Source organism: Calliphora vicina, chromosome 2 (genome assembly GCF_958450345.1).
Source record: "Calliphora vicina chromosome 2, idCalVici1.1, whole genome shotgun sequence".
In the NCBI taxonomy this organism is placed as follows: Eukaryota; Metazoa; Arthropoda; class Insecta; order Diptera; family Calliphoridae; genus Calliphora; species Calliphora vicina.
In genome coordinates this window covers 96,777,261-96,790,511 of record NC_088781.1, presented here as the reverse complement: position 1 = coordinate 96,790,511, position 13,251 = coordinate 96,777,261, and the positions used below count along the sequence as shown (strand labels likewise).

The 13,251-nt window shown below is 36.5% G+C and overlaps 1 protein-coding gene across 1 annotated transcript in view; it reads left to right on the top strand.

Moving 5' to 3' along the window:
- The window catches only part of cup, a 64,633-nt gene that overhangs the window by 33,380 nt on the left and 18,002 nt on the right, over nt 1–13,251 (top strand). Inside the window, exon 5 of the mRNA XM_065499496.1 lies at nt 4,922–5,277. Coding sequence (XP_065355568.1) covers nt 4,922–5,277 — 356 coding nt within the window. The remainder of the gene's footprint in view (nt 1–4,921; nt 5,278–13,251) is intronic.

Here is a 13,251-nt window from a genome sequence, read left to right as displayed (position 1 = left end):
ATATCTAATTGATTCATACCTTACTACTGGAGCAAAAGTTTCGTTATAGTCGATACCTTTTTCTTGGCTGTAACCTTTAGCCACTAATCTTGCTTTCCTTCTAATAACTTCACCAGCTACATTTGTTTTAGTTTTAAAAACCCATTTAGACGAAATTGCTTTTTTATTAGTAGGTAATTCTGTTAATGTCCAAGTATTATTATCCATCAATGAATTATATTCTTCTTTCATTCCTTGTGACCATTCTGCTGCATATGGCGATGATAATGCTTGCTTAACTGTAGTGGGATCTTCGGATACAAATTTTGTAGCACAAAAGTTATATGAATGTCTTGGTTTTTTAGAAATTCTCTCTGATCTTCGAAGTTCAATCACATCATCTTCTCTTGATCTTTTGTTAGTTCTCTTGGGTGGATTTACTATATTACTTTCGATAATTACGTCTTCTTGTTCGATATTGTTGTCTTCTTCAGAAAATCCCACGAAATCCTCACCACTAAATATGGAGTCTGTTTCAACCTCTGTAGTGTTAGACATATCAATATCCTCTTCACAATTTAATTCTTCATTCTGATTTTCGTCAATCTCATTAATTAAAATTGGAAAATAAAAGTTATTATTTTCGCATCTTTCTAATTTTTCATTTTCAAAGAAAACAACATCTCTGCTTGTTATAATTTCTTTTGTATTTGGATTAAAAATTCGATATGCTTTTGATTCTGAACTGTATCCCACCAGAATACCATTTAATGATTTCTTGTCCAACTTCTTCCGTTTATTTTTTGAAATGTGAACCATAGCTTTGCAACCAAATACTCTCAAATGTTTTAACGTAGGTTTCTTATCTGTCCAAATTTCTTCAGGTGTTATTTCATTTCCACAGCCATCACTAAAGCACGGAAATCGTCAGGAAGACCAGCAAGCATTAGAGATGCGGTTAGTTCGTCATCAATGTTAAGACCAGCATTTTTAACCTTCAATGATGTCATTACCATAGCATTCACATAATCTTGCATTGAATTAAAATCTCCAAGTTTTAGTTGCACAAGCTGTTTCAATAATTCAACCTTTCTTGTTAATCCGTTATCTTCATATGCACAAACAAGAGAATCCCAGGCTTCCTTAGCTGTTGTTGCCGTTGCAATGTGTGCAAAATTGGTTGGTTCAATCATCAGAGTTATTTCAGCAAGAGCTGGTTCTTGGATGAGTGCAAGCTCCTCCCCTCTTTCAGACATCCGGAGGAGCAGGGCAGCCGAAGCTGCTTTGGAGTCGTGAAGGTTAATTTGTGTGACCTTCACCAACTCCGAGTTTTGGTACGATTGTGACGTGACGTTGACGTTTTCTTGGTCCGAGGGACTCGAGTCCAAGAGGGCGTCCTCGTGACGTTGACGTCTTCTTGGCCCGAGGGACTCGAGTCCAAGAGGGCGTCCTCGTCAACTACCTCGTCCAATGGCCCAAAAAATTCATCCACCATTTCAGAGTTGGAGTGGGTGTCCTCTTGAGCAATAGAACTGGTAGTCTCATCGCAAGACATGTCTTCGGGGGTAGGTTCATTGTCATCCTGAACCGGTTTGTCCCTATCGTCCCCTCGGTAAACTCTAAGAAAGATCGACTCGAAACCGTAGTAGACCTTTCCCAGATTTTTCCGAAGAGGCGCCAGGGACTCTTGGTTCATAATGACCGTGATCCTTCTGTATCCACCTTCGGATTCGGAGACCCTGGCAACCATCAAGTTGGGATGTCAGGATATCCGATCCGAAGGAGTTCCAGAATTCCCCTCGGTTTCGACGGTTCGTCCGGAACACGGGCAGTGGACCTAGGCCGACGTGATATTTCGTCAACAGAGACCACATCCAGTCTAGCTCATTCCCAAAGGCCATCCAACAGGGCGTCCGCCTGCTTAAGAAGCAGGGCAGATCGCTCGTTTGAACACAGCCATTAGTTTTACCCGACCCCGATGCCAACCGGCATCGTCACACTGAGGGGGTCGCGGGTTCTCCTTGAGAACTCGCCAGAACACTCCCATCAGTTTTCTGCGCACCAGATCCCAATTTGAATGGGATATGGAGGAATCTGAGTCTCTCCGATCGATGACAGCGCGAACAAGATGACCTTTGGCCACCTCGCTGAAGGATCTGTCAAACGATCGTTGAGGCTTCGGCCGTTTCCTCTCGGGCTGCTGACTGCGTTTGTGTCTCCTCCTCAGAACGTTGCCGTTTAGGCGCGTCCTTCGACGCAGGAGGACGATTCTGCAGGTCAGCCAAGATGGATTTTGCCCAGTTGAGCGATGATAAATCATCGGACGAAAGTGATTCGGCAGGTTTATTACCTAGCCGATCGAAAAACTTCTCGGCGGCTCGCCGTCTCAAAAAGGCCCTTCTGGCTGGTGTTACGTGCCTGGTGGTGGGGTTTTTGTCGCCCTGTTGGTCTGGAGGCACATCTTGGGAACCCGAAGACTTGTTCGCAGTTCCTTTGCTGACAGGGAGAGGTGAAGCATGAGTACCCGAAATCTTGTTCGCAGTACTCTTGCTCACAATCGGCACTGGGTTTACTGTAGCCTGAGTTTTCAAGCTAGCAGCTCCCAAAACAGAGGTTTTTACCGATCCTCTGTCGGTACGGGCCAAGGCAGCTTTCGAGTTGTTTGGGTTGAAATTCAGAGGCACCTCGCTGCTTTTAGTCTTGCATCCTTTTTTAGAGGATGCATTTGTTGCGCATTCAGATGATTTAGGTTTCCCTAAATCTCCTGCTTGTTGTTGAGCGCCAGTAGCTAGCAGATTAGCTAGGCCCGGTGTCGCCACCGAACTAACCTGGATCTCAGTAGCTCTCGATTCACCGCGACCTGAAATCGTCGCCGCGGGAATAGGCTCTCCGGAGATTATGAGGCCCCCGACCGGATACATAGGGCTCTGTTTGTCGTCATTCATTATCGGACGGACAGACATAAAAATTGCATTTTATACCTATCTGCCAGGTGAAAGAACTGCCGCCCCACTGGGGTCAAACAGACCACCAAACCGCCCAATATGGGAACAGACGCTGGTGGATTTCGGACTCTGTAAGGTAAAGGGACAGAGGACCCAGGGGTCCAGAGGAACGGACATGTACTGTCAAAAAGGCCCAATCTCATCGAAAGGGAAAACCTCCTGACAGTAACGCACATTGGTTGAAGTTCATACAACGAGCGGCTAAAAATAGAAGAAGTTGTCTAAGGACAATGAAACTTGGCACATAGGCATTTTTTGTTTGAATCAAGAAAAAATTGAAAAATCAAAATGATCCGCCCACTTTTACGCCCACCTCCCATACAAAGTGAAAATAAAATTTTGACCTACGGCATTGTTTTTTGGCACATAGCATTCTTAAGCACTCAGAATCAGTTGTGTGAAATTTTAAAAATATCCGCACACGACAGCCGGTTCTACGCACCGGAATGACCCGAGTTCACTCGGCCAAGGTTTGTCAACTCAGCAAACACTGCTGCTACAACAACAACGCCCACTTCCCATACAACATGTATTGAAAAAGTTTCATAACTCCCTTGATTTTTAATGCATCAACTCAATTTTCTCAAAAAATAAATATTATAATTGTAGAATGGGCTCCTGAAAATATATACCTGATCCGCCCACTTTTACGCCCATCTCCCATAGAAAAAACATGAATAAGTAATTTAAGCATAGTCTTTTAATATTTTTTTAAAACCATTATCGTACTCCAATTTTTTGATTTGCAGCTTTGAGCGAAATCTATTTATAAATGGGTCTGAAGACAATAAAAGATTATGCATTACGTCTTCATTAGTGGCTACACTAATGAAGACGTAATAAAGACTATAGGCTCTATAGTCTTTATTCCTCGCTTCCTGAGCTTCCTCGGATAGCATACCTGATATAAATAATCAATTAAAATGTAAAAATTTATGCTCAATGATCTTTTGTTTTTCTTTGTCTCATTCTTTTACTTTCGTAATAACTCATGTTATCACTCAACTCTCATTTACTTCTTAAAATACCGTTAATCCTGTATTATTTTGAATTGATTTATTTTGAAGCTTAGCTATAAATATTTTTTGAAATAAAATTCATTCGCTTATGTACTGTCCACTGGTAAAGTTGACCAAATTAAAAAGCGGCGTTTTTTTAAATAATAAAAAATAATACAAAAGAGGACATATTAAGACTTTTATAGTCCGATTTGTCCCTTTAAACAAATAAATAAATAAAAAGTATTACCCAGCTTTGACATTGATCGACTGGCTTGGATTTACTTAATAATTTAAGTATAAAAAATAATAAAATAACAAAACACCCAGGAAAGGAGATAAATTTCTTCTTCTTACAACTAAAGAATTATGGCAACAACAACATGCATGAACGAAAATTCATGTTTTGTTACTTTATCACTATATCACTTTATAGTTTTTACTGTTTTTTTGGACTTTTATCTGAGACTTCAAGCTGTAATTTGACATCTTTCGTTAAACAGCGCTCCACAGCGCTAAAAAGATGCAGTCCACTCATCTTTTTAGCGCTGAGTTTTGTGAATTTGGATTAATTATTGAAATAAAAAAGAAACACATTTAAAATTTGTAAAAATGGTTTTACATCATTTCCAAAAAATTGACTAGTAGTTCTACTATTTTCATGTTCGAAACTGTATATGTTTCAAATTTACTGTGATGGCTGCATCGGTATATGTAATGAATTCTTGTTCCTTATAATGTGGAAATTTAAATTAACATTAATTAATTAACTTATATGGTTAATAAAAGCTACTAGCTATATATAAAAACTACAATTAACAAAAATTTCATTGTATTTAAAATATATTATAATAAAATTCATACAGTTTAAAAAATTATTTAATTTCATTTTGTTCATTAAGCTAAAAGAAATTCCAATATCTTTGTGTTTCCCTTTAGTTTCGAATGAAAAGTCTTGCAAAGATCGAACGGCTGCTGTGGATGTTGGAAAATCGAACTATGTGAAACGGGTCATGTCTGGATTTTTAGTTGTTTCTAATCCAAAGGATCGAGAAACGGAAGAAAAATACGAACAACATTATAAAAATCAGCAAAACGAAGAACCCGAATGGTTTAGTTGTGGACCAACATCACGTTTAGACACAATTGAATTGTGTGGCTTTGATGAAGACGATGAGCAACAACATTTAAATAGTGAAAATAATAGTAGCAGTGGTAGTACTGGCGGTGCTTCCGTTGACGTTGCTATAAATAGCGAAGAATGTAAAGAAAATCGCCAACAAAATTCAAATAAGGTAAATAAATACAGAATTGTGAACATCTTTCAACGTAGCACTATTACCATTTCAATGCCCAGCAAAAAAATTTTCTGAAATATGAAATACAGCATTTTTCATACAAAGTAGAATTACGTTCATCAGTTACGATTTAACTATTCTACTACAAGGGGATTATTATGTAATTCGATTCGAAACAAACACTTTCGAAATACAATGTATAAAGCATACAAATTCGAAAGAAGTTACATAATAACCCCCAGGTCTTTTTCACAACTTATAAACGATTTAAAATTTTTAACTGCAGTTTCAAAACTCCAATTTAAAATTTTTAAAAATTGTGTTAAACAAATTTCAGAATTTTTTGATCATCACATTGGGATTTATTGATAACATAATAGGGAATAAAAATATGATAAAATTATGACAATACCTCCTATATTTTGTTATCATAACATTGGGATTTATTGAAAACATAATAGGGAATAAAAATATGAAAAAATTATGACAATGCCTCCTATAGTTTTTCCGTACCTGCGTTTTAAATTTTGCGATTTTCGAGAAAAACTAATTTTTTCGACATATTTTGGCGAATAAGCCTAATTTCCTTACTGTTATGACTTTTAAGTAAAATCTATTCAGAATAAATTTTTAAATATAAGGAATTTCGACATGTATAAAAACATAATTTCCATTTAAAACTCATTTAAAAACAAATATTTAATGCATTATTGTAACAGAAATATAATTATAATTTTATTTTAAGTGTTTGTTTAATACTATTTTACACTTATTCATTTGAACAATTACAATATTTTTGTATTTTAAGTTTCTTTCCTTTTTTACATTTGAAAATATACAATCATTTGTTTTAAACATATGTTTCTACATATTTTGTTATTTTTGGACAATTTTTGTCCAGTAATAAATATCAAATTTTAGCATTTAGTATGTCCTTGAGTCGACATTGACATACCTAGACGTTTGATATCATTCTCCAGCAGCATTTTTGGAACATAATAGCGACCATATAATTCTGAAAGGGCATGTTGAGTAGATCATTTTTGTAGAATAAACTTATAGTCCAGTATATAAAATGTATATTAAATATTATATTGATGTTAATAAAGTAAATCAAAACAAAGAGCTGCTGTGCAGAATTGTTTATTTTATTTTTCATCTGTTTGTGCTTTGGCATTTTATACTTAGGTTAAACTCACCTATGATGCTCAGTTAAACCTAGATTATATAGCATATAAACAATAAGTGAGAAACACAATTTTTAGTTTAATTTAGGTTTAAACGAAGAATGTAGATTATCTTTATCCCAGAAACTAGCTCTTAGAGAATTTAAATTTATCTATAAGTTTTCTTATAAGAATCATATGATTGACTCGATCAAATGCCTTTGATAGATCCAGAGAAACCATTGTACAGTTTTCATGGCGGTCAAGTTTAGTTCTTATTGAGTCAGTTAGAGCTATTAGTAATGAACTTGTGCTATGATTCCGACGAAATGCATATTGATTGGAGTGCAGTAATGAAAAACGTTCACAGTGGGAAAGAATCTGTAGTTTAATAATATTTTCAACGATTTTCGAAATTGATGGTAAAATGCTAATAGATCTTATATTATCTGTACAGTAATTATTATTTTTTGCAATTGGTACCACTCTAGCCAATTTCCGTGCATTAGCAAATTTAGAAACTGTAAAATTTGTATTCATCAAATGACAAATATATGATGAAATCAGTGGAAATATATTCACCCCTATCGTGAAAAAATGTGAAATTTGTGTTCCCATGAAATATCCATTTCCCTCGAAGGGAAAATTGCTATCGTGATATTCCCCTAAACTTTTCATTCACAATAGTTGATTTTGTTCGTAACAGCTGTTTAATGTTTACAAATGTTCCCGTGAACAAAGTTTATGAACGAAAAATGGGAAAAGGGAAATTATTTCATGTGAAATATTGATTCGCGATAGGGGTGATTATTATTATTATTAATTTATTTAATCCACAGAATGAATTCTAAGACTAAATATATATTATGAGCATTGGCTACATAGACCATCAGCTCTAGATTACAATATCGAACTTATTGAAGTGTTATATATGCATATAATTAAATATTGATACAGTATAATGTTTGTTAAGTTTTTAATTTAGTTGTTATAATAAAATTGTATATTTTGTTAATGTTTTTGGGTGAGGGGTCCTTGAGAAGATCAATGGCTGATGTGTTGCTGAATATTTTGTTCCTTTGATTCTGGAATTGTGGGCATTCTAACAAGACGTGTTTGATAGTTAAATAGCAGTTACATCTGTTACAACTAGGACGTGTTATTTTCCTTAGTAACCATTCATGTGAGAAGTTGGTGTGACCCAGATGAAGTCTTGAATATGTTTTAATTTTGTTTTTTGAAACGTTGGTTGGATATATAGGAGGATTGTGTTGCGGGTTTATTGTTGAATAATGATAATGGTTTATAGGGCTTTATTTAAGTTTGAGTTTGATGTAGCTTGCGATGTGACGGCGAATGTCTACTTTTTCTACTGTTAAATTCATTATGATTGGTGCAAGAGAGGCGTATTTAGCTGCGACGTCAGCAGCTTCATTTCCAGCGATTCCGATGTGGCTAGGTATCCAGTATAATTTAATTTTATTTTCACTGCCAATAAGGGCATTTCTGATATTTGTTATTGTATTCCATTTGTTGTTATATGGGTTATTTATGGCCTTTAGAACGGATAAGCTGTCTGTAAATATAGTTGTTTTCTTTTTAGTTTTTAATGCAAAATGGATGGCCTGATAAATAGCACATGATTCAGCTGTGAAAACTGATGCATGTTCGTGTAGTACCCCTAAGATTAAATTTTTTCCTCCTTCGTCTACTACCGCATAAGCAGGCAGGTGGTCTTGGGATTTTGTGCCATCTGTGAATATGAAGCTCCAGCCGTTGTCTTTAAGATCGGTCTTCAGTTCAGACATTATGTTGCGGAATACATTTTTAATAAAGTTTTTTTGCAGTTATTAGAGGAATATTTAACTCAGATGATAATCTCTTAGAGCGTTTGGCATTTATAGCTGAATTTATATCATGGTCTATTATTGAATTAGTACTGTTAAGTAGTTTCGGAAGGATTCTAGCTTTCGAATAAAGTATTCTGTTTTCTATTGATGGGGAGATTAGTTTCCTCAAGTATATTGTTGATGGGTGTTGTTCTAAAAGCGTATGCCGAAGCTCTAGCAGCTTGGTGATAGGTGGGCTTGATGATATTGATGTTAGTATTACTGCTGGCTCCATAAATGTATAATCCGTAGTCAATTTTGCTAAGTATTAGGGTTTTAGTAAGGTAAGACAGTGTGTTAATGTGGACGAACTCTTATTTGCCAGATATCGGATTATGTTCACTCTTGAGATTAGTGAGATTTTCAGTGCTAATATAGGTGGTATTTCCAGGTGTAATTTGATACACCTGGAAATACCACCTATTTTTTCACGTTTCGATCTGGTGATTATTGATTTGAATCTTGTGAGAATCGGAGTCGCAAAGGTTTTTTTGCAGATATGTAATTTTTTTGTTTTTTGAGTGGAGATTTTAGCACCGGAATATTTGGTCCATTTATCGATATCATGTAGAGTCTTTTCTAGAATTTTTGTAGTCTCTTTGTGTTGTACTTTTAAATGTATATAAAATAAAAGACAACGTTTAATATTTAACATAAACTATATTTATTAAAGAGAATATGAAAAGACGCTTAGTTGAGATGGACGGTTAAGCTACAATACTGAAAAGCTAAATTCTTCTTTAAGTTTGCTGAGGTCATCCGGAAATAGGTTCAACTGGTTCTCTGCGGGAAACTATACGTGCAGGATTCCAAATCACTGGTGAAGTAGGTGGTGTTATAAAATCGTCTGGATCGACTGGAGTTGCAATCTGAAACTCGTTCAGTAATATATCCAATGGTAATTGGGAACTTATATTCCGTGATGTAGTCTCCGTTGGAGTTCTCGTTCGTAGTTGATCTGCATGAGCTCTTACAAGAATCTTGCGATCACCAACATCGATCAAAGTGTTGTAAATGACATTGCCGACTTTTTCTATTATTTCTCCTGGTACCAAATAACTTGTGTTACGTTTAAAGTTCTTGGCGTAAACTAAGTCTCCGGCGTTGAAGCTTCTATTTCTAGTACCGTGTATGTCGTTGTACTGATTTTCCATTTTGGTATCGTAACAATTTGCTTGGTACAGGTTTCAAAATTACATCGAAAACAGTCCTCATTTTACGCCCTATAAATGATTCTGCAGGAGAGAGTTTGTTTGGTGAGTTGGGGTTAGGAGTTGAACGGTAATCTTCTAAAAATCTATTAAGGGTTTCTGCCGACGTTCCTTCCTTATCGGATTTTCTTAGAGCTCGCTTGAGGGTGTCGACAAATTTTTCCGCTTGTCCGTTAGAACTAGGATGAAATCTTACGGTTCTGGTGTGCTGAATGCCTCGTTCATTGGACCACAATTCAAAATTTTCGGAACAGAACTGTGTCCCATTGTCAGAAACGATTTGTTCGGGATTGCCGAATTGTGAACAAAATTCGTTGAGCAGTTTAGTTGTGGCAAATGTTGTCATTGTGTTTGTCTCGTAAATTACTGGATACTTTGAGTAAGCATTTACGATGACCAAGTAATATTTACCTTTCACTGGTCCAGCATAATCGATATGCACTCGCTCAAGAGGACGAGTTGTCAAAGGCCATGAACATAGATATGTTTTTACAGGATTTGAGGCATTGAGTTGGCAACTAGAGCACTTCCTATTGTAGTCTTCAATTTCCCTATCGATATTCGGCCACTAAACATAACTTCTAGCAATTGATTTGCTTCTTTCAGCCGAGATGTGTCCTTTATGCAGTTGTTTGAGGATTCTGGGTCGATATATTTTTTTTTTTAAAAAAAGAGAAGTAACACTCAGGCAATTAATATGCCTATATATAATTGTGTTACTTTCTTTGGAAAGGGGATAGAGAGTAGATGGTGAAAGGAGAAGAAAAGCTTTTTAATTGACAACTCTGCAATTGCGCGTTATGTTTGTTATTAGTGCAGGTTGCAGCGCCTGTGGTGGTGAGATGGCGCATTAGTCAAGCCAACAAGCTCTATTTAATTATTTTTTATGTCCATGTGAACGACTGCTCCTTTTTGAGTAGATCAACAAGGGGTTTGCGAAGGTTTCTCATATTGCGGACGTATTTACCATAGTGGTTTATAGAACCCAGCAAGGATCGCACTTCAGTGATGTTTTCCGGAATCTTGAGAATCTGAATTGCTTTGATCTTATCGGGTCCGGACGAATTCCTTGACTATCTATAAATTGACCCAAGTATCTTATCTGTGATTTAAAAAATTTCTCGAATTTGAGACGGAATCCATATTCATGAACACGCTGCAATAATTTCTCGAGATTAATTTTATGTTCCGAAATAGACTTACTTGACAACATTATATCATCTATATAGGCCTTCGAACCATCAATTCCGGCAAAAAGTTGATCCATTATACGTTGGAATGCCCCTGGGGCGGATTTTATACCAGGTGTAAGGCGGTTGAATTTATTAGACCCTTGTGGGTGTTGACTGTAAGTAGTTCCTTACTTTCGTCGTTAACTTCAACTTGTAAATATTCGTCTGATAAATCCAAGTGACTAAATATGATGTTGTCATGACAATCTGATAATATTTCCTCGGGTGTAGGCAGAGGGTATTGGTTTGGCTCGATCATATCATTGAGACCCGTGGAATAGTCTCCGCAAATTCTTGTCTTTCCATTTCTTCTGCAAACAACGATTGGTGCAGCCCATTTAGATGTATCAACGGGACTAATAATGCCGCATCCTCGAGTCTCTGGAGCTCGGTTTCAATTTCAGTCCTAACAGCGTAGGGTACAGGACGTTTGGGAATGAATACCTCCTTACAATTCGGTAGTAATTGTATGTGAACTTTGATTTTCGTGCAAAGTCCTAAAGACGAATTATCAAATACGGCTTGGTATTTTGTCTTGAGTTCGGAAATATCATCTTCAAATCTTATTTGGCGACACCAAGCTGATATCGGTTTATCCCAAAGTTTAAATGATTCGATCCAATCTATGTCCATGATGTTTAATTCCTCGATGTCAGTAATATAGCAGTGAAGATATATAGTTGTGTCACCGAGAGAAATGTTGCAACCAAATTTGGCAAGAAGATTGATCTTGTTGGTGTTCACGTCATTGGCACTGTCACTGGTGGTGAATGCTTCAGGTTTACCAATGGCTTCCCAAGTTGATGTTGATATTATTGATATGTCGGATGCAGTATCAATTTGTAGTTTAACTACGTAAGTACATTTTCAATTCAATGTACTTACGTAGTTCTTGAAATTGTAACCGTTTTGTAGAAAATACGGCGTTAGTGTGGTAGTTTGACTTCGAAGTGTAGAACTTCTTTGATGCTTTATTTTCGTTGTTATTGTTGGTGTCAACGTGAGGTGTCTTGGGCTTGTATCCATTTTTAGCACTAGTACAATAATTGTCCTTGTGTCCCATTTGGTGACATGTGGAACATTTGTGTTTGTTAAATGGACAGAATCTGATATAATGTAAATCTCCACAAAGCCAGCATGGTAGTTTTGGAATTTTAGTAGTATACGGAAATTCCCTTGTATTTTTGTCTATGGCACACACAACTTTTGTCTGATGTTCAATCATGATGTTATCGGTTTTGAGGTCGAGAATTCTTTGTGTTTCATCGACAAGTTGGTCTAGGTTCATGGAAACCCTCGATTCATCCATCAGTTTAAGTAACCGTATGCGAATATCGTTATCATGGCTTGATTTTAGTCCCAAGATGAAAATAAGACATTTAAACTGGTCAATTTGCATTTCACTCAATCTAAACAATTCACACTGCAGGTTTACTTTACTAGCGTATTCTCGGAAATACTCGTTATCGCCTTTTGTTAGTTGTAAACATCTATAGCGTTGGCTAACTTCGGTATCGACTTTACCAAATAGTTTGTTGAGTTTTTCCACGGTCTCTGTGAGAGTCATCTCAGCCGGTTTCCTTGGTAATACATAGTTCTTAAAACGTTCGTGTACGCGATCGGGCATTTTTCTCCAGAGAAGTGCAACTCTGTTTTGTTCGTCAAGAACGCTTGCCTCCCTTTCGAAGACGTGTATAAAACGATTATACCATGCCTGAAAAACCAATCCGCTTTCTGGCTCGTAGACAAAGTCAGTCATGGAGTGTGCGAAGGACTCCATTAAAGCTGCCCTGGAGGTGCTTGCATGTTGGTCTGTTGACAACGATTTTGTTAATTCCTGGTTTTGTAGGAGTTTCGTCAGAAAATCCATCATCTGCGCCTGTTGCTCCATAAGTTGGACAATTTTGTCGTCGGACATAATTGCGTTGTTCCTTCCTCGTATTAGTAATAATAGGAAATAAGATACGTTCTTGCAAAAAATTAAGTCATTAATTTTATTTTTCACTCGTCGCCACTTTTGTTGTATATAAAATAAAAGACAACGTTTAATATTTAACATAAACTATATTTATTAAAGAGAATATGAAAAGACGCTTAGTTGAGATGGACGGTTAAGCTACAATACTGAAAAGCTAAATTCAAATGTGACAGTATATAATAAGGATGCCAGATTGTGTACTGGTTAACAGGGTTACCCCTAACACTTTGTAATCGTTTCTTTTACAAAGAATGTACATATCATCCGCGTAAAGGCAATGGTCAACGAAGCGTTGTTTGTTTACAATTTTGCTGATTTCATTGAAGGCTATTTGGAACAAGATCACTGAAAGTGGTGAACCCTGAGGAATACCGTTTTTGAGGAGAAATGATTTTGAAGTGTGGCCGTTAATTATAACCTTGAATTGTCTATTCGATAAAAATGACAACTGACCATGATTTTAAAATGTCTAAAATAACATGGGGGCCGATTCTG